The sequence below is a fragment of the Babylonia areolata genome, chromosome 24 (genome assembly GCF_041734735.1).
Source record: "Babylonia areolata isolate BAREFJ2019XMU chromosome 24, ASM4173473v1, whole genome shotgun sequence".
Lineage (NCBI taxonomy): Eukaryota > Metazoa > Mollusca > Gastropoda > Neogastropoda > Buccinidae > Babylonia > Babylonia areolata.
In genome coordinates, this window is record NC_134899.1 from 14,859,950 (window position 1) to 14,887,889 (window position 27,940).

At 40.5% G+C, this 27,940-nt stretch overlaps 2 protein-coding genes across 3 annotated transcripts in view; one reads left to right on the plus strand and one right to left on the minus strand.

The window, feature by feature from the left end:
- LOC143298812 (uncharacterized) overlaps nt 1-4,460 on the plus strand; it is a 30,225-nt gene extending 25,765 nt beyond the window's left edge. For both annotated transcript variants that reach the window (XM_076611790.1, XM_076611791.1), the window contains exon 26: nt 251-4,460. In XM_076611790.1, the coding sequence (XP_076467905.1) occupies nt 251-810 (560 nt within the window). In that variant the 3' untranslated portion in view covers nt 811-4,460. The remainder of the gene's footprint in view (nt 1-250) is intronic.
- A 4,830-nt stretch (nt 4,461-9,290) lies between these two features.
- On the minus strand, nt 9,291-27,907 carry LOC143299187 (ras-related protein Rab-9B-like). Its single transcript, XM_076612355.1, has 3 exons — nt 27,810-27,907; nt 17,739-18,149; nt 9,291-16,366 (listed from the first exon to the last, which is right to left on the minus strand). Exons 2-3 carry the CDS (start codon nt 17,913-17,915, stop codon nt 15,932-15,934), a joined length of 612 nt encoding a protein of 203 aa, XP_076468470.1. The 5' UTR covers nt 17,916-18,149; nt 27,810-27,907; the 3' UTR covers nt 9,291-15,931.
- Nucleotides 27,908-27,940: the final 33 nt, after the last annotated feature.

Sequence of the window (27,940 nt, forward strand, 5' to 3'; positions counted from 1 at the left end):
TTGGCATAATTTTCTTTTGAAGGTTCTATGGGATTGATGTTAATAGTATTTCAGACCTGATATGGTACTGCAGGGTGGGCTGGCTTGTAAGCAGTCATCGTAAGTAAATATAAGATAACAATTGTATATATGTATATACATATATATACTTTTTTAGTTGTTGATAGAATGAATGACAGTTTATTAATAAAATGTAACCAAATAAAGTATAGTTAGTCATTGCTGTACAGTGTGCGTCCTGATGTTTCAGGTACGCCTCTGATGGTGAGCCAGGCAGGAGGCAAGGGAGGCCAGCAGAACATCCAAGTAGTGCGCACAGTGCTCTCCCCTCAGGGCCTCAAGCCAGGCCAAGCCACCATCCTTATCTCCCAGCCTGCCTTGCAGCAAGCAGCAGCGGCCGCCACAGGCAGCGTCATCTCCTCGGCCCAGGTGATACACACGGCAGGCGCCAGTGCTCCAGGGGTAGGCAAAGCCAGTGGGCGGGGCTCCCCGAAGGGCAAGGCCCAGCCAGTGTACGCCCGCATCATCACCCCGCCTCCTGGCATGAAGCTGACCACAGTGGGCCCGAACCAGGTGCAGGCCACGGGCGGCAACGTCAACATGCTGCAGACGGTCGGCAAGCTGCTGGCGGGGCTGCCCACTGCCGCTACAGCAGCCTCCACAGGGGGTGCCACCGTCACTATCCCTACCTCATCCCCCTCCCCCGCTGTGGTGGTGGCCACTGCCCAGAACACTGCCAGTGGACAGTCCTTGCTGAAGTCGCAGCCGTCCGACACCAGTGATGCCAGCAACAGTGACGCTCAGTCCTAACAGTGCATGATACTGGCTGCTGCTGTCTAGCGTAAGGGGCAATATAAGCTTAGAGACAGGAACTGTTTGGCTGTGAGGTTCAGAGAAAGTCAGGGTGGTGTTGTGTCTGTGAAGTTCAGAGAAAATGAGACTATTTGGATGTTTTGTGAGACTTTGGGTGTTGTTCTGACTGAGAAGTTCAGAGAAAATGAGACTTTGGGTGTTCTGACTGTGAAGTTCAGAGAAAGTGAGACTGGGTGTTGTTCTGACTGTGAAGTTCAGAGAAAATGAGACTGGGTGTTGTTCTGACTGTGAAGTTCAGAGAAAGTGAGACTGGGTGCTGTTCCGACTGTGAAGTTCAGAGAAAATGAGACTGGGTGTTGTTCTGACTGTGAAGTTCAGAGAAAGTGAGACTGGGTGCTGTTCTGACTGTGAAGTTCAGAGAAAGTGAGACTGGGTGTTGTTCTGACTGTGAAGTTCAGAGAAAATGAGACTGGATGTTGTTTTAGCTGTGAGGTTCAGAGAAAATGAGACTTAATTGCACAATAATGAGACTTTAGGTGTTGTTCTGGCTGTGAAGTTCAGAGAAAATGAGACTTTGGTGTTCTGGCTGTGAGGTTCAGAGAAAATGAGATTGGCTGTGAGGATCAGAGAAAGTGAAGAGGCAGGATTCACCAGCTGTGAAATTCCAAGAAGTTGGACAGAGTGGGACTGGTTCTTTGTGAGGTTTTATTGAAGATAGTGTTTTGTGTACATTTGTGGTGCAAGCCAACAATCAGTCTGAAAAAAAAAGATGCAACAGTAGACTCAGCAATCACTCCCACAAGTCCCACTTAGTGTGTCGCATACAATACATACTGTAAAACACTCAGTGCATATTTACCTTCTTTCTCATACATACACACTTATTCGTAAGATACGAAATGAGATTCATGAAACCAATGTGTGGTGAATGCTGAATAAGGATGATTTTGTAACTTTTTGTCACTGTGTCAAAGGATTTGCTCATATTAAATTAGTTCATAAAAAGCATGGGTTGTTTGGAAAATGTTTTTGAAAAGTCAGTGCACACACTTGAGGGGAAGTTGCTATTACAGACTATGTTGATGTAACATGTAATGAGGGCCTTGCCATGATTTTCCAATGTCTGCACATATCCCTGTTTAAAGTTTTCATTGCCCTTTCTCGGGTTGAATTGACTAGCAACAGCAGACTTAGATAAACAGCGTAATGTTTTCTGGAGTAGCATGAGGCAATCTTTGCAGCGCTAAGTTTGCTTAGAGTTCAGAATGTTCCTAAGTCTGTGGAATCACAGCGGAGTTGGGAACATTCTTAACAGTAAACTTAGCGCTGCTAAGTTTCCTCATGCAACCCACCCCATTTCACTGACTGGTCTTGTACAATAGAGAAGTGGTTTTGCCAGAGGTCCTAAGTTTCAAATAGCTTAAGGAAGTGTCTGTCCCATTAACCTTCCCCCCTCGCTCTTCTTTCCATTATGTGATGAACATCAAGGATCTTCAACATGCTTTAATCTTCTTTTGATCTTTTGCATGTATACTCACAAAATGAGTTAGGCACTTGCAGGACTTACATATATCTTGGCCTTGGAGATTGAAAAATCCACCAGCTTTCACCCACCAGGTGTGCTGAAACCAGTAATTGAACTCGAGACACTTGGGCAGTAATCCAGTGTTTTTATGAATTAGCCACCACGACCACCAAATCAGGATGAGGATCTGGATGCTAGTCTTTGCATCAAGAATAAAATGAGAATATGTCCAGCATGCTCCAAGAAGAGGTAAAGAACAAGCTGCGGCAAAGGGTGTCCCTCGTGGATTTTTTTGACGTCACTGTACATTCAGGCACACTAAAAGAGAAGGGGAAAAAAAGGATGGGATGTGAAGAGTGCTGATGAAGTCCATAACAAGACCAGTGTAAATGACTGGAAAACATTGTTGTGGCTAGCACTGATGCAGTACAGTGCATCATATGGCACAATCGTCGTTATGGAGTCCAGTGGTAGCAGAGCAAGTGGGTGTTTTTCCAGCGACCAGTTGACATGAAAAGTGATCAACAGGGCAAGAATAGGGTTCTAGAGATGGCCTTTGTGTTGGACATTGCCATTCATTGTGACTCAGGCATTTGGTCATAGGGAAAGTGACTGGGTTATTGAAAACGTGCCGTTTTGTTTATGAAGAACCAAACAACAGAACTGCCAAGCATTATATGGATATATACCCTCAGATACAGGCGTGTAGAAATGTCAAGATGTGTTTGGATATCTGGTTTAATCTATTTGAAGTAATTGAATTAATTTCAACAATAACAACAAAATACTGTGACCTGTCCCTCCTCACACACCCTCCACTTTCCCGCTTTTTGTTTCCTGCATGAAGTACTGTCCGCGTTGGGAACAAAGGTAAATTTATTGTACTGGTTTTGGCATCTAAAGTCACTTGCAATCCCTGTAGATAGCATTGAAAGAATCCACCCACCAACAGATAGTAGTAGTTTGTAGCGGATGTGTACTGGTAGTGTATCCATACACCCACAGGAGATAGTGCTGAATGTGGACACACACCCACCGGCAAGGATGGATGTTTGGTGCGAGATGTTGTGGTTACTGATTGCGGTGCTGTTTGAAACTGGTGAAAAAGTGTGAGGAGCTGATTCCAGAATGAGATATTAAGTAGACCGAAATGTTTTGTATATAGCTGACAGACGGACAGAAACCATGTGTACATAAGTCTGACAGATAGCCAGAGCAAACTGTTGACAATGGTAAGGTCAGAGTGGTTCTGAATTCTGATCGTAATGGATGTAAGTAGTTTTGACAAGATAAGTTAACCGGCAGAGTGACATATGTCATGGATGTAGCTGTACATACAGGTGGCACTGTTTCTGCACTGTTTGGGGGGTTACATGTGAAGCAAGTTGCCTTGTTTCATTATTGACCTCTACATCTTCATGGCAGCTATCCCTTGTTGTGGCAATGTGTACAGCTTTGTCAGTGTATGTGTGTGTACACTATAGTGTGTATGTTGGCGATATATGTATACTTGTAAATGTTCCTGTATTTAGGTCTGTTTTTAGAGTTGGTGTGTCAGTGTACAAATGCCACACTGTACAGTGCAAACTGTACAGTTCTCTGTGTGTGTGTTTTGGTTGGTTGGTCATTAATTTGTCTATTCACAAAGGTGATTTTAGATGAAAATTTAAGTGTGTGTGTGTGTGTGCACGCACCATTATGTATGTGCACATTTGTACACCGTCGTGTGTGCTTGTGTGTGTGTACATTGTCATATGTGTTGATGATGTATGTGTGTGCTCACATTCTTGCATTTAGGACTATTTCTAAAGTCGGTGTGTCAGTGTGTGAATGTCACAATGTATGTGTGGTCATTCTGATGTGCCTGTGCATGATTTGTAGGAGGAAGAAATACATTTATGCATCACTTACCAAAAGAATGAATGATGAATTGGTCTGCTTCAGCAACATTCTGGTAAAGTGAATATGAAACAAAACAGAAGTATATAAATTACTTTCACACCCTGCTTTAAAAAAATAAAGTAATAAAAAGTTTCTCAATTTCTAATGACAACCTTAAGCAGGAAACATGGGCATTAATATTCTTGTTAGAGCTGTATCACCACCAGTGCAACCAGAAGGAAGACTTGTAAAAAAAAACAGATAAACACCCAGACAATTGATATTTAGTATATGTATGCAAGGAATGTTGTTCCATATGTGTGCAAAAAATCAAAGTATTTACTCACCATCTTGATGTTTATCGCGGTATCCATATTTTGTATATTTTTTAGCATTTTTGCACCCATCAGAAAGGTACACCAACATGTTCCACATCACATTCTAACACTATTTGAGGAACTGAAGACCTAGTGCATGCAATGAAGTATGAACAGGTGGTGAAGAAAGTTGAAATTCACACATACAAAAAAAAATATTGTCTCTACATAATGAAAATCATAGAACAAAGAAAAAAACTCAACCGGCTGGGTGTTGACTGGCCAGTCAGCTGACAAACCTGGTATGCCAGTGAAGGGATGTGTAAGAGGGAAAAAGGAAAAATTGTCAGTCCAATCACTGGTGAAAACACTTGCAAAATCGTCTGTTTCCTCAGTGGTTTCGTCGTCTGTGTCTGTCTCATCTGTTGGCACATGTTCCTCACTTTCCTCTCCATTGTAAACACTCTCTTCAGCGGCCGAATCTATTTCTAGTTCATCGGGATCTGGTTCATATTCACTGTCCGAAGAATCAACATTATCTCCTTCGACATCAGAGCCTTCAGTTTGGATCATTTCCAAAGCATCTTCGACGCTGAGTAACATTTCACCTCTGCGACCGTGTCGAACACTTTGCCGTGACGCCATCTTGTCAAACAACTTACAAAGCTGACCGGGGGCACGCTTTGTTATCAACTGCGGTTGAGCTTATCGCGACACACACGCAGCGTGTGTGAATGAAAAGCTGACCAGAGGTGACGTAAGATATCACATCTGCTTTTGATTTTCGCATCCGACGCGTCACTCCGACAGCACGACTTTTTAAAATCCAAGTCCGCATATGCGGACATTGGCATCCAACGCTTTCTCCGACGATGTCCGCATATGCGGACAATGGCAGCGAGTGAGTTAACCTGTTTGAAGAGTGTACTAATGTTACAGATATCCAGGAAGGAGGCATTTGAATGTATTTCGATACCTTTGCATCCAGTGGTAGTATATGAAAGAACATGTTGGAAAATTTATAGGAAGAAAATTATTTTGGCAGACAAGGAATTAGAAATGATTAGGGAGCACAACTTTTGTCTTCGTGGTTTTAACTCCCATTCATATCTCTGTAAATGGTTCTTGCAGCTGATCAACCCATGCAGACACATTTCATTTAGGATTTTCATGTCTCCATAACCCACAGGATTGCAACATATGTATTTTAGGGGATAGTGATGTCAAAAATATCTCCTTTGAATGCTGTTCAACACGGTTTGTGTCAGGGGGTAAAGGTGTCAGTATCTCCACTGAATGTTGTTACACAGATTGTTAGGGGTTAGTGGTGTCAGTATCTCCTGAAAAGAATGTTGTTCCACAGTTTCAGTTATGGGGGTTAGTGGTGTTGATATCTCCTCTATAGAATGTTGTTCCACAGATTGTGCTTGGTGTTACTGGTTAGTGCTGTCAGTATCTTCTGAAAAGAATGTTGTTCCACAGATTGTGCTTGGTGTTACTGGTTAGTGCTGTCAGTATCTCCTGAAAAGAATCTTGTTCCACAGTTTCAGTTTGGGGGGTTAGTGATTTCAGCATCTCCTCTATAGAATGTTCCACAGTTTGTGTTAGCAGTCAGTGGTGTCATTATCTCCTCAATTGAATGTTGTTCCACATTTTTGTTTTAGGATTTAGTTGTATTATAATTACCTCCATGGAATGCTGTTCCACACGGTTCATGTTACAGATTAGTGGCATCAGTATCTCCTCCATGGAATGTTGTTACAGAGTTTGTGCTAGGGGTTAGTGATGTCAGTATCTCCATGGAATGTTGTTCCACAGTTTGTGTTAGGGGTTTGTGGTGTCATTAAATATCTCCTCCATGGAATGCTGAACCACGTATGGTACAGATGTGGTCTGTGGGGATGTGATCAGGCTCATTCAGTTATCAGTGGCATCCCACCTTCTGGATTTTGTGCTGGAATTTCTCCGGTCTGTGGTTCCCGTTCAGTCTTTGTTTCTGGCTTTTTTTTTTTCTTTTCTTTTTTTCTTCTTTTTTTTCACCTTTTGTTTCTGTTGTCACTTCCATTTTCTGCCTTGTTGGTCCAGTTACCATTTCTTGCTGATCCATTTACCTGGTTTTTCTTGCAGTTTTTGTTGTTTTAATAATTTTTCTGGACAAGATAACTGGGCATTTTTACTATGTTTATTTTTAGCGCCTAGGAGTAGGGTGTGTAAGTTGCTTCTGTGCAGTTTTTACTAGTTATGCAAATTTTTATAGTCTGGTTTTGTGTATTATGTATTATTATTAAAGTGTTCTGGTTCTTTGTATGTGATTTACTCGTTGGGGAAAATGAACACGTTTCAGAACCACTTTCTGTTGAGTTTACACAGTTTATCAAAAGACAAGTTTTCACAAATCACTGTGAAGTGTGTGGGCATGAGGGTTGGAGGTTTTTGATTCACAACACACTGTGGCGACCCAAACAACAGTGTCCCCATGAAGTGAGTTGGGTGGCTTGAGAACATGGAAGAAATCCTAAGGGAAACTTACTGTGTTGAGACAACAGCTCTGGAGTAGAAAACAAAGAGGGTGTACAAAGAATGAAGAAAAACTGTACCTGCAGAATGGACAGTGTTAATGAGTCACAAGTTTTCATCACAAGACTTTCTTCAGAGTGAGGCTGGGTTTGCCCACAACTAGAAGCAAATCTTAGTTTCAGGTGATTTGTGCATGGTTCAGTGGATGCAGGGTAGATGGTATCCCATTTTTCCAGATTGTTTTGTGCTTGGAGTGTTCCCTTCTCAGCAGAACAGACTTATAAAGCTTAGGTGGGGTTTTTTTTTTTGTTTGTTTGTTTTTTTTTTGGGGGGGGGGGGTTGGGGGATGGGGGGTATTGTTTTGTTCTCTTTTAATTCTAACATGTAACATTCTCACACTTTTATCAGTAGTCATTGCTACAGTGTGTTTGTTCAGAAGCTCTCTCATTGACCATCCCCCACAGAAAGTTTGGAAACAAAACTAAAATCCTTTTTAATTACACATACTTTACTGTGACAGTGGGTCACGGTAAGTACTGGGTATGTTAGTTAATGTGACTGCATGAACAGTTGGACATTGTCAGTTCGACAGGAAATGGCAGAGAAACAAATCTACATGCCTTGCAAGTCCTGATAATTATGGCCCTGTGAAGTCGGCTGACTATAAGCATCAAGAGCATGTCTTGAAGCTGAACACATTTTAAGTTTTCAAGAAAGCATACAGTACCTTTGGAATAAATAACAGAATGCATTGTTTATAATTGTGGCACCACATTCGTGACAGCTCCAATGTCAAAATGCATTATATCAGTGACTTTTATTAAAAAGAGTGTTCAAGGGAGTAGTGCTGTTCTCTTCCACACAATACCTTTTTAAAACACATTGTTGGGTGTGTGTGTGTGTGTTTCTGATAAAAAAAATAGCCAGATTCTGTCTGTGCATTTGCACTGGAGGACAAAACTTGTGAATATGAACTTGTGTCACTGTGTTCATGTGTGTGTGTGTGTGTGTGTGCATGTGTGGATCTTTCTTCCATGAAGGGGTTTGATAGTTGTTGATTCATTTGATTTGGGATGTGAGATTGATAGTTATTAACTGGAATGTGAGATTGTCATTAATTGGGACTTGAGGCACACACCTCATTTATCTTGGTAAGTTCACTGATTGACAAATGTGATTGATCTCTGAAGGTGATGTTCATGAAAAGATTAAAAAGATTAACACATGAAATAAACTTGTATTGCAAATACAGTAACATGGACTGTAAAGTATAACATTACTGGGCTACATTTTGGTGCATATATATGTGTGTGTGTGTGTGTGTGTGTGTGTGTGGATGTTATTCAGCAGTGTTCTAGTGTTCTACAGAACCGATTTTATTATGTTTCGTATTCAGTCCAGGTTGATGTTGGACATGTTATATAGAATATGATATGGTTTGTTGAACATCTTCACGTGTCCTGCTTTGTGTGTGTGTGTGTGTTTGGATGGAAGAGTGTTAAATCTGAACCAGGTCTTGCTGTGTAGCGTGTGTATGCATGGATGGGTTGGTTGGTATAATCAGTCTTGAATGAATCCAGGTGTCTTGTTTTGCCTGCATGTATGCATGGAGTGGACACTGGGGGAGAAGATGACAAACCTTTTTGACGTTGCCTCTGAGAAGAACCAGTAGCATTTATTCTTACCTATATTGATAAGATTTTGGAGTTCGTTCAGTTGAAAGTATGCTAATTGTTTTTTCATTGTGCAGCACTGGCCTTTAGACCTGCATGTTGTGTAGTTGAGCCACTTTTCTGCGTTTGTGGGCTACAACTCCCATGATCATTCGTTTCAATGTGAATGAGTATGGCTTTTGAGTGAACAAACATTTTTAACCCCACCATGCGGACATTTATTCTCCTTTTTCAGAGGTGTACATACTGGGTATGTTCTTGTTTCTATAACCCTCCAAATACTGACATAGATTATGAGATCTTTAATATTTGCATCTGATCATCTGTTTGCATTTTCATATGAAGGAGATTCAGGCACGTCTTTTAACCTGAGAGATTGGAAAAATCTCCACCCATTTCCCACCAGGCACCATGACCAGGACTCGAGCCCAGGACCTTCAGACTGAAAGTTAAAGGCTTTCAACCCTTGGCTGTTGCGCTGGTCGAGTCAGAGCGCACAAGTAACATCTTTTTTCCAGTAGTCCAAATCCCAACGGCCAGTAATTGTATGAACATAACAAATCATCACAGTTTACCAGTAGCTTTATTGATGAAGGAAGAATGAAAATCAATCTCATGGTGAAAGCCACAAAACAGAAAATCACTATCATCATCTGTGACATAGTGGGAAAATGATAATTTTTTTTTTTTTTTAAGTTGAGCTAGCGGGTTAAAAAACTTCAACAGCAGAAATGAAATTAACATTATCTTCATGTAAATCAACAGCAATAGCACAGTCCATAAAAGCCACACATATATATCAATATATAATGTATATTATCATATTTCACTAATGTTGTCAACCGCATGATTTACATATTGCAAGAATGATAAATTATATAACCAGTCTGTTTTCATTTTCAGAACAGTTTTGTAGAATAGTTCACTGTGAACATGATTATCAGAAATATTTTTATACTGATAGTGGATACTTCCCATCCACACCACATTGCCTTCCACACCCTCTCCCCCCAAAATCATAATGCTGAAAACCTGACTTCTCTGTGGATACATTATAACTTTTTGGTTAAGTCATAAAACGGTGTACCAACAATACAAAAATAAATAGGGAGTATTATTAATAGGCTGTTACTTTCATTTCTATTTAAGGTAATTCATGCTTTATGTTCCATGGTCAATACTGAAAATGAACAGCAATTGCATCTGGGGACAAAAATGAAATGTATTAGTTTTACAAAAACCATGCAAGTACATTCACACTTGAGGGAAGTACAAATTATTTCAGCTTTTATTAACAACAGATGCACATGTCTGTAATCAAAAGGGGCAAACAAAACCAAAACCAAAATGAAACCCTTAGATGTAATTAAGATCAATCCAATGAACTTCTGAAATGACAAACTCTAATGTCTGATGGACTGAGATGTAATACTCTATTTTATTTTCCCAAGATAGTAGTCTTTTCTGCTAAAATTATGTATGTATTAATCCCTTGAGTGTCAAAGTACATATTACTAGTGACCATCTTTGATAACATCATGAAAAGAAGGGAAATAATTCTGGAAGGCTGAAAATTCACACACTTGATGTAAACTGGTGTGTCTTCAAACCATTTTGTCGACTTTTGGCGGACTGTTCTGTACACAGATTTTTGGCTTGAAACACAACTTTTCTACTGATTTTTTTCCCCAGCAGTCAAGCAGTTGACATTACACGAAAGAACAGTTGAAAAGCGAACAGCAGGGTAATTCCTTAAATCAAGTTTATCCCGACCTTATGTTCATTATACCAGAAGACTAGAACTGAGATCAACCTGAAGAGTCGGAAAACAATGAACAACTTTTGAAATCATGCTCAGGTAATGTTTTGCTGCACAGGTCCCACATTACCCTACTCTTTGTTAAGTCTACATTTGGACCCTTCAGAAATGGTATAACCTTTCTTCTCTCCTAGGCACACACATTTTGTCATTCACATAAAATGTAATCTACTTGAATGTAAGCAGGCAGCAAACAAATTTATCGTGAGCACACATACTATTCTGTGTACAACCAGTTAAACATAAAATCTCATGCATGCACATAATTCAAAAAAGCTTTTATTTGAAACTTCCACCACTCACCATAGTCAGCTATAAAATGAGCTCAAGGCTGTGGGTGTGGTGTGTCTATACACACACACACACAACTTCCTTTTTCTCGTTTTTATCATATCAGTCCATTCCTGCCTTAGCCTGTTCCAAAAACCTAATAATTATCATGTATGTGTACATTATCTCTCCATGTGTGTGGGTATATATATATGTGTGTGTGTGTATGTGTTTTGCTGTTACTGAATGGACCAATTTTAGGGAGGATTCTTACTGAAAATGGACAACAGATATGTCCACATGATGAACAGAATCTCCAGTAATATTCCATGAACAGACTGGATTTAAACCACTTTTTGTTTTGAGAAGCATTTAACTTTTGAAATGCACCACCAGTTTTCTCTCAGTGCCATCATCTGAGGACATGCGTGTGGCTCTGGAGCCCAAAGCCCAAACCATATTTATATGTAGTTGCAGGTGGGGTAAGGAACACCAACAGGCACTGCAGGAGCAGATGTAGTTCTCTGTTGCTGTATGTCAAAATGCACATACACACTCACACACACACACATATTACACTGTCATGTTAGTATGCATGAAGTGAGCATGAAAGGAAAACTAAAAGGAAAAAAAACACACACACAAAAAGAAGTCTAAGACACAATCTGTCAGTGTTGATCATCAAACTGCAATAACTTTGAAATAAGATGGAATACATACAATCCTGGTTTGTAGAACTCCAAATACATAATCTGAACATGTACAATATTCCTCAGGCACAGGATGCATATCCTCAACTAAACCAGGAGCACCTGATCTACTTGACAAGCAAGCAAGCAGACAGAATGCCACAAAGGCAGCTTGGCCAGACTATTGCACTGTTTGATACTGCACTGTTTCGTAAAAAGGCTGCATTCTGCCCCACTGCATAACTCATCTGACACATTTCTCCATGTGTGAAATCTAGACTACACCCCCAAACCCCTCCTCCCCTGTTTGCTCCCCATCCACCATTCCCTCTGCCCAGGGCAGCGTATCCTCACAGCAGACTAATAAATGTCAAAATGTAATGTATAACTATAAATTATGCAAATATGTAAGCCAGTCCAAGTCAAATCAGGCACACTGACTTCTTAAACGTCTTCAAAGTTTTGGGGCAAGTTATATGGTGGATTTATTGCTTGATAAAAGTCTCAGCCAATGACAACATGCAACACTAACAAAGACAGCTCAAGTTTTTCCATGCTTAACCTTCATCATGACAACATCAAAGCTTCTGGTGCAAAATCTCAAAAGAGTTTACAGTTGTCAGTTACAGTTCAAACCTGGACAAGGGCAAGCTGTGTTTGTATGTGTGCATGTATGGGAAGGGGAATGGGGAGGAAGATAGTTTTGTAATCATGAGACGATCTAGGTGATGTTTTGATGTGTCTGCAACATCAGTCATCTAGATGTCCCTGGTTCAATTCCCAACAGCAACCGATGGCTTACAGACCTGTGCAAACATGCCAGGTCAACACAGCTCAGTGCACACTGTGGTTCCATGTCCCTGCAGCAGACTGGATTCACCACCTCTTCATCTGGCCAACTCTTCATCTGTGTTGACCACAAAAGTGTCAATGTAACTGTCATTACATCATCAATCATTAACACAGTTGTCCCCTACCCCCTTAAAAGACGTCAAAGTTGCTGGAAGACTGACCAAAGCCTGACATTCAACACACATTGTTATGACGCAGGCCACAGTTGTCTCACTGGGATGATGAATCTCAGCTTCTGGAATTTTTTCTTCCCTATCATCTGCACTGTTTCAATATAACACTGCTCATTCCAAGACACCCTTACTCAGGTTCATCTCCCACAGACTTAGCACTGGAAATCCACAGTGAACTATCACTGTTAGTTGCCAGGAGACCACACACCAGAAGAGACCCTGCTCTGCTGCTGAATCACTGGTGGTGTCCAGCAGTGCACATTCTGATTCAACATAAGCTGGAAATCACCTACCAAGTGATGACAATAATTACTTTGTTCTGGTCCTGGTTTTGGCTGTCTACCTTCAAGAGTCCATTGTCTGGACTTGCTGATTCACTGCAGTTCTTCATTCATTATTTTTGCAGTTAATAAGTTTCCCAGCTGACATCTGAAATATAGTGAGAATCTTAGCACTGCTTATACTGACTGTCAACTCTGAGAAGAAACTGTGTGTGTGTGTGTGTGTGTGTGCGGAAAGGATGCTGCTTGTTAGTGGATGGGCAAAGAGCATTAAAAATGTTCAGCCATCTAAATGCAACCACAGCATGGTAAAATACACCTTATAAAACAGCCTGATGAATAAACACCTTGTAGAAGAACTATATGCCACACTGTGAAGAATGTAATGTCATAATGGTCATGGTCCCTGATATGCTAAATACAGTCCAAATGCAAAGGACACTACAAAGAAAAGGTAAGACAACTAAAACAAAATGTAACAATACTAAACACAAGGGACGAAATGAGCCTTTCAAATGATACAGTATTTCACTTCACATGCAACACATTTGTCTTTATTTTACAGAAGTGGTTGATTGATTAAGAAAGAACACCCATGGATAATAACTACGTAGGAAAAGGCAAGCTGTGGGGAATTTCATACATCCCTCTTCCGTCATCTACTCAATGCTCTACACTTCAAACAACCTGTATTACATATATCAGGAACATCTGGTGTTAAGGGTGTTGCAGTTTCAATCTTCCCCATGTGACATGGAGGAGAACACCACCAAGTGACTAAATCTCAAAGTGCTGTTGGCAGTCTTCTTCAATGTTTGTGAACTACAACTCTCACGTTCACTTGTATGTGCAGAGGGCTTTTTCATGCATGACCATTTTTACCCCCACCATACAGACAGCCATACCCAAAGTATTCGGGGGTCTGTGTACTGGGTGTGTTCCTGTTTCCATAACCCCACCTTCGCTGACAAAGTGACATGGGCTGCAGGATGTTTTACATGCACAATAGATCTTCTACAAGCATCCGCACAAAGAACTTCAGAAACTAGCAGATCTGCACATCTTTTTACCTGGCATTCAAACCCCTGACCGTCAGATCGAAAAAAAAAAATGCTATAACCACGTGGCTGTTGTGACCACTGCTGTTGGCAGGGAGTGGTCCCTGGCCTCTGGTCCCAAGAGACTGGAGCTATGGTCACAGTGATCACACATGGTACTGGGACTGTATCTACTCTGTCCTCTCCTTGTCACACACCCTGTCACTGCACTGTCATTGTACACTGAACACCACTTGTGTGTTTAAAGCAGGACTGGTGGACTACTTGGCGAAAACTCCAGTTTTTGCTGTTCCACTGTGTTCTCACAGCGCATGCACATTCACACAAACATGCACACACACTGTGATACTTAAACATGCACAACACACCACACACACACACACACACAAGACGTTTATTAATATTAAAATAATTCCATTCACATACAAGACACACTACGATTTATCCGTTTTTGACTTTCCCTCCAGTGTGAAAGGAAAACTCTTGCTGCATGCTAACCACCGGAATATCACTTCTTTTTTTTCTTGTTTTCTTAGCTGTTTTTTGTTGTTTTCTTTAACATGCAGGAAAAACATGACAACTAACATCCATCAGCAGAATAAATAAGCAACCAAATTTGCACAGGGATTCTAGAGACACAACATGTACACAGATTTAAAAAAAAAAAAAAAAAAAAAGTAATTTGTCACAGAAGGTTCTGTGGTTTCACCAATCTGTTACAAGCCCATCTGTGTATGTATGCATGAACATGTGTGTAGGCAAGCATGCATAGGTATACAACACGTATGCGTAGTTTCTTCTCCCTGTGTCTGTTGCGTGCAAAAGATGTTAAACCGAAAACCCAATGACGGGCAGCAGCTAGCATCAATTCACCCAGGACCAATGCTAACACCTCACAGTGAGTTTAAAGGCCTTGTATTCAGCAAAACAGCACACTTGATCTGCTGTATGCCACTATTGTACTCCCTCTCTCTTCTAGCCACTTCCTATTACTCATCACAGCTGGTCATAAATTAGCACTGTTGTAATATCAATAGAATACATCAGAGTGAGTGCTGCAATCACACCACAAACTTGAAATCATCACACTACTTCGACAGAAAAGTACATTTTCATGTTTTACTGCACAAAAAAACATGTTTTGATTAAGCGAAGCACAATACAGTGTTTAGGACACACACTATTACATACATGTCACGATACAAATACATGTACAGACAAAATCATTTCCCCCATCCACCCTCCCCCCAACCCCATCATCATCCCCTTCCCCCTCCCCTACCTGTCATGATAATGAACATAGTGCTCAGTGTTTCTGACATTCAAGGTTCATTTGTGTTAGTCAGTCACACACTTCACAACTGTATGCAGTGTGCACAACGGATTGATCTTTCGCTTGTGTTACTACATTCTATGTCTAGTGACCTGAGCGGGAGTGTTGGACCAAACCCAAACCAGTGGGTTTGAAATGCTGGCCATGTGGCCTGCAACCCATGCCTCCACCTCTTCACCTGGACCCTGCTCATCTCTGCCAGGTGACCTCTGCCCTGCTGACGTGTGCCCTTACAACCTCTGCCAGCTGACCTGTTGCAGTTGACCTTTAACCAGCTGACCTGTGGCAGGTGACAGACTTAGCGAAACAGTCAAGATGCCATCAGGATGATGCTGTTCAACCACCTACCCCATTCACTTCATTCTGCAAGCATGCCACTTTGGCTTCATCCACTGTGTGATGCAGTCGATGTCCTAATCCAAGCCAGACTGGAATGGACTCATCATCTTCCACACTCTTGCCTGCTCCCTTGTCTTAGCTTCTAACACTGACTGATTGCTGTTGTGTCATAGAATGAAACTGGTGTCACCACAGGCACAGCTACTGTCAGCACATCAACAACCTTTGATTTGCACTTTGAACTTATACCTACAACAATGGCAACCAGCGTTTTCAACTAGCCAGCACACATGCACACTGAAAAGTTGTGTTTTCCAAAATGACTCAAATCAATGTAAGGAAAAAAAACACACAAAAAAAAACATAAATAAACCAGAAACACTACAAGCGATCAACAACACCCTGACGACTTGCCCTTGGCCGCCCGGCTCAAGTCCACTGTGTTGCCGTGGGCGGGCTTCACCTCCATCTGATCCTCCACCTCCCTCATGCGAAGCACAGCCGCCAGAAAGGCATGCTCCACATTAACCGAGTCTTTGGCACTGGTCTCAAAGTACGGCAAGTTGCCGCTGGCACTGCACCACGAGCGGGCATCCTCACTCATCACCTGCCGACCTTCCATGTCTATTTTGTTGCCGATGACGACGAAAGGAAAGGTGACTCCATCCTGGATGTCTGCGTAGTACAGGAACTCCTTGCGCCACATGGACAGGTTGCGGAAGCTCTGCAGGTTGTCAACAGCGAAGGTCAGCAGGCAGCAGTCAGCCCCGCGGTAGAAAGGGGTGCGTAGTGACTTGAACCTCTCCTGGCCCGCCGTGTCCCAGATCTGGGCCATCAACAACACACAAGCCATTATTCATCACACCACTGCCTGTGTTAGAGTACTGATATCAACTGGTTATACATTACACTCCCCACCCCACCCCCGCTACTGTTCATAACACTGCTGCCTGTCTAAGAGTACTGATATCAACTGGTTATCCATTATAACCCAACCCTATCCCTACTATTCATAACACTGCTACCTGACTTGAAGGTAGGTAGTGTTCCAATTATCACTCTTCAGTCCCTATTCTCCCCACAGTGAACCACTGATCCTGGGTCTAAAGCTGTCAAGCAGTTTGGTTTTGTAATGACTAACTTGCTTTCCTCGGCACAAAGTTTCAAGGCTGTTGATGTTTATACATGCCTGAATGCATGTACTCATGCATATGTGCAAGTGTGAAAGAAATTTGAGACAACAAAGAGATCTGTCAGACAGAAAATGACTGGCAGGCAGACCCCTCTGGTCATAAATTAGACCTTTGCATCTGCTGGGTAAGCACTGCTATATAACCCAAACTTTACTGTACCCTCAACTTGACACATACTGCAATCAAGAAAGTCTCCCCCCCCCCACCCCCCCTCCCCCGATGCATAAAGGCATAAATAACGTTGATCTATGACCAGAATGTTGTCACACAAACACATAATCCTGGGATTTCATTTTAATGCCCTTTGAACAAACTGAATATCAAGAACAGGCCTAGCTTACAGTTCTTTTTTTTTCTTTTCTTTTCTTTTTTTTTCTCCTTTCTTTCTTTTTTTTCCCCCTTTTCTTATTTTTCTGCATTCCAGTACGAGCTGTAATGAAGAAATCTGCAGTCTGGTGCAGCAACTACACTCCAACTCCATATGTATGCTACTTCTCCTTCAGATATTCAGCTGATGGGAGACAGTGTAATTGTATGTATACTTAATTGGGTTCAGATTTTGCTGTGTTCAATTTTTTTTAGCCTTACAGTTAAATTTATACATGTCGGCTTGCACAGAATTTTCACTCCACCACAGATCTGGTCCAATGATAATCACTTCCTTTACCCAGCATTTATTTATCAATCTAGGTATGCACTGCAAAAGCATGTGTCCGTGTGCATATGCATGTACGTTTTGCCACTGTTGCAATAGGTCAGTGAACTCAACAGCTACCACTAACATTGACAAAACACCAGAAGTACCTGCAAGGAGTACGTCTCATCAACAGGTCACTTAACTCAATAACTACAGAATGACACAGGAAACAAACAATAAGCACCTAAAGGCAGCTCTCAGTCTGCTTATTCCACTACCCTCTTGAAATAAAACTTGTTTCGTTTCTACATGTTTGTAAAGCGCTTAGAGCATCAAGGCTACCACTGACAAAACACCAAAAGACATACCTGCATGGTGTATGTCTCATCGTCCACCACCACATCTTTGTTGAGGAACTCCACGCCAATGGTATGGAACGACTGGGCATCAAACTTGTTGCTAACAAACCGGTTCATCAGGGACGACTTCCCCACACCCCCGTCGCCCAGTAACACCACTTTCAGCAGCTTGGATTTCCCCGACATGTTTGTGTGTGTGTGTGTGTGTGTGTGTGTAGGTGTGTGTATGTGTGTGTGGGCACCCCTCAGGCAGACTTTCCCTCAATGTGGGTGGGTCTGAGATATGCACCGGTGTCGCCCACCCAGCGCAAGACGCCTTGCTACGGACTTAAGATGGGACGTATGGCTGGAAGATGGTGTCATTCACTCCTGGCTGACATGACTTGTCTGGTTGTTCTGGGCTTAGGGATGCTCAGGTTCCTGCACAATCAAGAAAGGGGAACTCACAACAATCAAGAGAGAGAGAGAGGAATATCAATTCTGTGTTTTGTTTTTTTTAATCAAGAAAAGAAGTGTCATGTTCCTTTTTAAAGTGACAGCAAGTCATCTTTCATGTACATTTTGCAACCCCCTCTCTCTTTTGTTTTGTTGGTTTATGCTTTTTGTGGGGGGGTTTTGCGGAAATGTGAACGTGTGCATGTGTGTCACTGAGAGAGAGAGAGAGAGAGTGTACATCATGTGTGAATGCATGTATGTGTGTGTGCATGAATGTACATGCAACTGTGTATGTCTGCACAAACACTCATGCAAATGTGGGTGGGTGGGTGAATAAATCCTTTCATCACCAGTCAATTTAGAGTGCAAGATTCCCTTATGCTACAGACACCGAAAAGATAGTGTCTAAGAATAGATGGGGATTCCCCCTACAATGTGTAGAAAATATGGCCTATCCTACCACCAAACACTAGGAGCAGTAGGTTCATGGATAACAGACCCATGATCTGGTCACTTTTCGGTGATATATGTCTACCTAGCTTGTGCATAAATGCAAGTCTGGCAGTGAAAGGGTTAAAAACAATGTGGACATACACTTTTTATGTCTCTGATCCAATCTCTCCCTCCTACAAAAAACACCAACCCAGATAATCAAGTCTAGTAGTAAAAAAAAAACAACACACCAGCTGTTGCAAAACAAAAGCAAATACATTCCATCTGGTTTATAAACGCAACAACCTTCTACAAACACTGGAATAAGAAAAACTGCAAATCTGTTCTGTGTAGTCTGTTCTGTGTAGTCTGTTCTGTAGTAACAAAGCTACCTCTCAACAGAATTCGGATTGATCTTAGTAGTACTGAATGACTGGATGGTAATTATTTAGACAAAATAAATATTATATGCACAAACATCTACTATGACTAAAAGAACCTATGCTAAAGATTGTTGTTTTTTCAATAATGGAAGTCCAAAATCAATATAGCATTTGCCATTATCCCGTCAGCATCTCCTCTAGAGATTTATTGCTGTTGTTATTGTTTTTGTTAATACTGTAGTACTTTTTGTTAACCTTTTCATTACATGCATACACTTTAAAACAGATAACCAAGACATATGACATTCACTCCAGGAATAATCCACATATACAACAAGAACAATGTACATCTCAAAAACAAACGCTGAGGGAAAAAGCTTGCCTGGCATGACCAACCAGGCAGCAATTATGCCAGCAAGACAGTATCATGAGCCGGGGAGAATCAAGTAACTATGTAATGCTTCCTTTGGGTAATTTAGAACAAGTACTGCAGAATTAGTTGAACACTCTAGCAGCAATGTTCTTTTTAGTTTTATTACCAGTAGTCATGCCCCATAAGCACCTCTAGCAAACTGATTCCTGGTCATATCAATACAGGTGTTTCAGTTTTCTCCAGGCATTAACCCCATAACATTAATCATACCAAAAAAAAGTCTGACAACAACAAATGTAAGAAAGCTATTATAAAAATGTTTTTAAAAGGCCAATAAGGAAAACCTGTTATGAGATCAAGTCAGACAAGTCACATATGCCCACAGAAAAAGAAGACAAAGTCACGCCAGAGGCAGTCAATCATAACGCAATCATTCATTTGCATGTACAAGGAAGTAGTTTCTTTATCTGATGCAGAGAAAAAGGTCATGAAAGAAATGACTGAATACTCATTGGAAATTTCACAACATACACACAAATATGTTGCATATATATATATATATATATATATATATATATATGTATATATATATATATATATATATATATATATATATAGTCTGTCATTAAATTCCCCATTGATTCTGTTAAGCTAATTTCAAGTGTCAAATCTGCAGATACAACCTCCCCCATCTCCCCACTTATCCCTCGCCTCAGTTGCTGATAAAAATTAATCAGTCATGTCACAGGATGAATGCATTCAATGATAAACCCTGTCACAAGATCACTCTTGCACTACTGATAAAATCACTAAAAATAGCTGTTTCAACTTACAGCATTTACAGTTTCAAGACCTTCTAGAGCCATCTCAGTAAGCCACAGCACCAAAACCGTTTGCTGCATCTGGTTAATGACCTCCTTCAAGCTTCCGACAGTGGTCATGTGTCTATTTTGTCACTGCTTGACCTGTTGGCAGCGTTTGACACCATAAACCAAGACATCTTCATCACACGGTTGTGCACAACCCACGACTGCTCTGGAACAGTCCTGGACTGGTTCATGTCCCAGTCTGTCCTTGCTGATCATGAAAAACCCACCCCATCAGTGTTGAAGTATGAAGTGCCACAGAGTTAAGTTCTGGGCCCAGTTTTATTCACTATGTACACACAACCTCTCAGTTCTGTCATTCATCAGTCAGGCCACTTGTACAACTGCTTTGCAGATGACACCAGCTCCACAACTCTACTGACCCATCAGACCTTCCAAATCTTGCCTAAAGTTTAAAAAATTGTATCAGGATTTGGCTGGGTGGATGAGTGAAAACGAGTTGAAGATGAATGAGGATAAAACCCCAAGTTGATTGCCACTGGAACAAAACTAAAGATTATACAGGTCACCTCTATTCCCATATCCATCTATGGCTGTGACATACCATTCTCCTAGTCTGTTAAAAACCTTGGCATCTACTTCGATGAAACACTCCCCATGGATGCACATGTCAAACACTTTTGACACACTCTGTTCTATCAGTCACATAGAATAGGCAAAATTTGCTCCTTTTTCTCCACTGCTGCTGCCAACAAACTGTTGTTTCTTTCATTCTGTCTAGATAAGACTTCTGTAACTCTCTCCCAGCTGGTCTCCCTGATGACAGACTCAAAAAACTCGAACACATTCAGAATCATGCAGCCTGAATCATGCTCTGTAAGGCCAGGCATGAGAGTGCAACATCACTGCTCAAAACACTTCACTGGCTTCCTGTGAAGGCTAGACTTCAACACAAAACTGCTTGTCACAACTTCCAATGTCTCTGTCACAACAGTATGCCACCATATCTGCCACATCTTATCCATCATTACCATCATTCTAGGACACTTGAACTCTTTTGACTCCTCTCAGCTGACAGTTCCTCAGTTCTCTCATGAGACCTTTGGTAAAAGGACACTATGATTTACCATTTTATGTGACTGGTTTTTAGCTTTGGGATTCTTTAAATGTTTCAAGTGGTTTTCAATATTTTGCGTATGCTGTTGTGGTGTTGTTTGGGGAGGGACTGGGTGAGACTGCTTATATGTATTGTGATTTAAGATGTCTATCAATTCGCCACTGTGATCTATGTGACCGATCTTAAGTATCATGATATGGTTTTAAGTATTGTAGTGTGAATGTTACGTATTGTGATACAAATGAAATGTGCATTATTGAGGTATTGTGATGTTTGATATGATTAGTGTGATGTGTATGAAAATCTTAGGATGTGTCTGAACAAACATTAGTGTTTGGTTGTATGTTTGTGCAGTTATTAATGTTACATTTTTCATTTTACTTTTAGTGTTTAAATGCATGTTTCACTTGTTGGTTTTTATGCTGTGCAACACAACTGTAATGTTTTACATGGAGAGGCGCTTATATAAACTGGATTATTTTTATTAACATTTGGACAGCCAGGAAACGTAATCATGTTTTTGTTTTCCAGCATGAATGTGTTAACCATTTCATGAAATGCAATTTATGTGCTCTGATTTCAAGCCTCCCCTCCGTGTAAAATACTTGATAAAGTGACCATGATACAACAACTGACATTACATGAAAGTTATCAACTTTCCCAATGGTATGTGATCAAGAAAGCACAGCTCTGAAAGTCACAGACTAGCTGAAAACTGCCATCTGTGTGGGGATAGTTGGTACTGTTTCCACACTTTACATGGAAAAGTCTTCGTCCTCCCTCTTGATTCACCTGACCAAACAAACAATGTACACCATTCATCAAACCTTGTTTGTTGTTCCTTGATTTCCATTACAAGTCTGAAATGATAAAACATTATATGACAGAGCAAATGCTGCAAAATGATTCTCACAATGTTGTGTATATTAAATGAATGTGTGTGTGTGTGTGTGTGTGTGTGTGTGTGTGTGTGTGTGTGTGCATGCGTAGTGCATGTTTGGGTGTATTGTTTTTATTCATCCATTTTAAGTGATATTAGATGTATGTATTATATAAACAAACATCACATTGTGTGTGTGTGTGTGTGTTTGTGTGTGTGACAGAGAGAGAAAGATTGAATGTGTGTGAGTGGGTGTGTCTGTGCAACTGTAAGGTTCTCTGTCAGTGTGCATCTTAATTTGAATACAATACTTTATGTGCATGAATCAGTTCAAATGCGCATCCATTCTTCACATGTAAGGCTGATGAGTGAGCACAAATGAGTTACTGTGGAAATCACTTCTTGATTTTGAACCTTTCACACTGGCAGTGAACCAACACAATGGTTTGTTGTGGTTTTTTCCCTTCTTCTTGTTTTCTTTTTTTAATGTGACATGTTTTAATCATTACTGTAGAAGTGTCAGGGTCATTCATTCATCCTCATTCTAATCCAAGTCACATGAAACTGGTACCACTGGCAATCTAGCAGTCATGAGCCAGTGTCAGTGAGTGATAAAATGACCATTGTGTGTGACTGACAGTACAAAATTCAGTGCTTCCAGTCATATTTATTAGCATACATATAATCCTATCTCTCTCTTTCCCTGCCTCTAACACCCAATCTCTGAATGTGTGCATGTGTATGCCTACGTGTGTGTGTGTGTGTGTGTGTGTGTGTGTGTGTGTACATGTACATGTGTATAAATGCATGCATGCTCTGTGTATCACTGATACATGTGTACTAGCCTGTGTATTTTAAGCACGTGTGCATGTGCACGTCCACTCATGTGCTGATAATTATGTGGTTCATGCCTATCTCTCTCTTTCCCTGCCTCTAACACCCAATCTCTGAATGTGTGCATGTGTATGCCTACGTATGTGTGTGTGTGTGTGTGTGTGTGTGTGTGTGTGTGTGTGTGTGTGTGTATATATATGTGTGTGTGTGTGTGTGTGTGTGTGTGTGTGTGTGTGTGTGTGTGTGTGTGTGTGTGTGTGTGTGTGTACATGTACATGTGTATAAATGCATGCATGCTCTGTGTATCACTGATACATGTGTACTAGCCTGTGTATTTTAAGCACGTGTGCATGTGCACGTCCACCCATGTGCTGATAATTATGTGGTTCATGCGCATGTCTCATGGTGTGTGTGTGCATGAGTGTGTGTGTGCGCGTCTGTGTGCATGGGCTTGCATATGTGTGTACTTATACACTTGTTTCATGATCTGTATATATGTGTGATTGTAATTCCATGTGGGTTTATCATGAATTAATAATTTTGCATGTACATCCATGGTACATACATGTGCATATAAGACCAGTACACACATTCCTTCCTCCTCATACCAAGTCACATGGATCGGATGTCACAGCTTATCAGTCATGACACTGTTATAAACTAACTTACACCTTGCCTCCTTTTACATATTATGTATGACAGATTTGGTGATTCTATTCAGTTTCATTTGCATATATGCATATATGCATACATATAAATTTACATATGCACTTGTGCATGCGTGCATGTGTGCGTGTGTGTGTGTGTGTGCATGTACCTGAGTGCCTGTCTACTTTGTGAGTCTGTGTCTGTCTATGTTTGTGCACTTGTCAATGAATGCACTGATCATAAATGCAACTATTACACCCGTTCTTTCTGTGTAAAACTGATGAACACACAATAATGATAGAAGTGATCTCTTCCAGAGATCAAAAACCTTTGACACTGGCAGTGAAACAACAAAGTGTCAGTGTAAGAAAAATAATCAATGAATCTGAAATCACTGCCAAAGCATGAATCTGATATCACTGCTAATCTTGTTATGTGACTCATTATCAACTGACAGGCTGCTAGCAAACTACTATTAGCCCACCTAACATTATATCAATATATGTATGTGACTGACCGTAAGTGCAAGAGTGAACTGTAATAACACCATTTAAATTCATTTACAAACACTGTGATTTATCTGTATACAAATTCTCTGTCCCTCTCTGCCCTGCCCCACTCTCTCTCTCTCTCTCTCTCTTTCTTTCACTAGCATACTATATGTGAAATAATAATAATAATTATAATAATGGATACTTGCTGAGCGCTTTCCTCCCTGAAAAGGAGCTCAAAGCGCTTTGCAATAAACATAAAACACACACACACACACACACACATACACATGCGCACGCAATAGCTTTAAAAAAAAATTGATGCACAAAACCATTCAAAGACTACACCTATTACATTTCTTAGTCACACACACACACACACATACATACACACACACACACACACACACGTACACATGCATGCACACATGCACGCACGCGCGCGCGCATACACACGAGGAGTCTGCATGGATTATAACTGAATGTCACTGGAAAGGGATGGAAGGTTTATGTTTAGGCATTTTCAAAAAGATGTGTTTTCAGACCGGTTTTAAAAGACTGAAATGAGGAAGAGTGGTGAAGATCGTGAGGTAAACTGTTCTATACTGATGGAGCTGAATGAGAAAAGGAAGAATCACCGAAGGACTGGGTTTTAACACGGGGAGCAAGTAGCCGCTATGCATCGGAAGATGATCTGGGTTTTCGTGGCGGTGTGTAGGTTTGAATGACTTCTCTCAAATACTGAGAGGCTGCACACAAAATGGAGTTGAAGGTAAGAGTCGCGACTTTATACCGAATGCAGGCAGAAATTGGTAACCAATGAAAAGGATGCAGAAGATGAGTGATATTGTCAGTCTTTTTGGTTCTAAAGATTAACCTTGCGGCTGCGTTTTGAACTTTCTGGAGGTTTTTTTTTTGTTTTGTTTTGTTTTGTTTTTTTTGTTTTTGTTTTTTTTTAAACTTTCTGGAGTTTATGTATTAAGTATTGAGGACAACCAATGAGGGGTGAGTTACAATAACCAAGTCTGGACAAGACAAGAGAGCACACCAGAGTTTGTGTTGCTTGAGTAATAAGGAGATGTCGGATGGAACTAATCTTTTGAATTTGAAAGTATGCAGCCTTGCAGATGTTGTTGATGTGTTTCTTCACTGAAAGGTTTGAAACAAACGTCACACCCAGATATTTCACTGAAGAAGTTATAAAGTCTACATCTGAATCTCCAATTTTAAGAGAGGAAGGTAAAGAGTTGTTTACAGACAGTCTGCTAGAAGAAATGATAGCTTCAGTTTTACTATCATTTAGCTGTAGTTTGTTTAGATTCATCCATGCCTTAACGTCAGAAATACACTGTTAAAGTGCCCCAATGGAAGAGTCAAGATCGGCTAATGTTGTTTCTTTGTAGAGCTGGTTATTGTCAGCAAAGGCATGATGATTTACAGAATGGTTTTTGACAACATCTAAAAGTGGTTGAGTGTAAAGAATAGACAGCACTGGTCCAGTACAGATCCTTGCACCATATGTAACTGATGATGGGAAAGATTGATGGCCATTTACCATGACTGTTTCTATTCTGTTTCTAAGGTAGGATTGGAACCATGAAAGTGTGGAGCCAGAGATGCCAAAGGAGTATCTAAGTCCGTTTAGCAAGATAGCAAGGTCAATACACGTAGTATCAAAAGAGGCAGAAAGATCAAGCAATGTAAGAACACAAATTTTACCATTCTATCACTTCTAATCCCTCTTGTACACACACACACACACACACACACGTCCACGCACATGCACACACACATACATGCAGCCACACACAAACAAGAGTGACTGAGACAGAGATAAAAGTTGTCTCAAATTATGTATTCACTCACTCAACCATAAAATCTACCTCCATGCCAGAAAATAAACTAAATGACTAAAAAAAACAAACGATAAACAAGCTTAGAAATAACATACATATTCTGATCAAAACATACACAGGCACAGAACCGCTTACCAGTCTCTCTCTCTCTCTCTCTCTCTCTCTCTCTCTCACACACACACACACACACACAGACACACAAAACCCACATACACACATATGTGTACATGAATATAATATATACTCACACACATGAACACACACACACACACACATCTACTTAACTTATTAACTGTGAGTTTGAACCCAAGACATAAAACACTGCTCATTTCGTTTCTCCCCTTACCAACCCCCTCTATAATTCAGCTTTTTGTTTCCATTTTTCTTTAACTTTACTTTCTTTAAAATAATAAGTTGAAACACACAAAGGTGGTATTTTTTCTTTACCTTTACTTTCTTTAAAATTATATGTTGAAAGATAGAAAGGTGGTAGAGTTTTTGACAAGGTAATTAAAGAATCAAAACTGCTGCCACTATCTTTTTTGGGGGGAGGGGGGGGGGGGGGGGGGGGGGGCATGGAGGGGGTATTCAATATTACACATGATACTTTCAAATGTTTAAGATCATCAGCAATGTCAGCTTTCCCCCACTTGCTTCTTTTTTTTTAAGTTTTTGACTAAACTAAAACCTAATCACATGTTCAATAATTCATATAGTTATCTTTCATGAAAAAAAAAGGTCTGTAAGCTCATCATCACATGTACTGTTTAATTTTACTAACTAGTAACAGAAATACATTCAGATGGTGAATGTTATTCCACACTGCAAAATAAATTAAACATGTAGATTCACAGAAAAGTATTCTGGAACCAATTCTTCTACAGATCGATAAACTTACAAGGTCTACTTGATCATTTCCAAACTTTCACTTTTTGTCAGTTGGCTGTATTTCTCACCTGGGTTTCCAATAAGGAGTGAGACTTTATTCACACTGAGTGTGGATATATTCTATCCCTCTTTGCTTTGCGCAATCATGACAGTATTTTTGTCTACTATTACTTTATCATGATTTGCTATAGCTAAATTATGGGTTCTACTCAGTCTACTGTCTCCCTGCTGGTACTGGCGTTTTTAACCTTTGTTTCAGTAGTAATGACATTAATGAATTTCCATAATAATTCAGATTGTGTTATTTATATTCACTAATGTGAGCTTTCAAGTTTCATGCTGTAAATGTAATCTTTTTCTCTGATGATGATGAAGGGTAAAAAAATTTTTTAAAGACGACAATGTTACGTGGTACAGAAAATGTACATGAAAAACAAATATGCACAAGTACTACATGTCGCATTAAAAAAATAATGTGAATACAATCAATCTATATAACTTATTTGTTTTTCGTTGATGACTAAATGGCATAAAATTTCACTCCAGTCACGAGTCAGTATTACGTACACTTTATAAATATGGCCTTGTCTCACGTTGTCGAACGTTCAAAATTCCAGTTCTATCAAATGATAGTGTGAGTGACACTGGGTGATTCAAAGAACATTCTTCCACCACTTGTACCTAGCGGTACAAATAACAGATTATGTACGAGGAAAGAATCGCTGCCAGAACTGACAACGTTCACTGACTGATTGACTAGATGTTCAGCTTGTGCACCTTGTTTCACCCAGGGATCAGCCCACAAGTCTTGTCAGTGGCATTATTTTTAAACCGTGTGTCGGAAAGCTAAATAACATTCGTCTCACATTTCGCTCTTCACTGGGTGAATGTTCCTAAAACTATGCTGAATTGTTACCTTGTTTCCGACCGCAGAAAAGATGTTTCCGATCCCTCAGTTGTGCGTTTCATTCAGGCAGGCGTCCATGATTGCAGACTTGACGTCAATCAAGGTCATGTGACCTGTCATGCGACCAGTAGGCCTTCGGG

Bases quoted from the DNA above. Each gene is read 5' to 3' on its own strand.
- LOC143299187 (XM_076612355.1), bottom strand. From the start codon at position 17,915: ATGTCGGGGAAATCCAAGCTGCTGAAAGTGGTGTTACTGGGCGACGGG. The intron at 16,367-17,738 runs GTATGTCTTTTG...TTGATGGCCCAG, and splicing joins ATGAGACATACACCATGCAG to ATCTGGGACACGGCGGGCCA.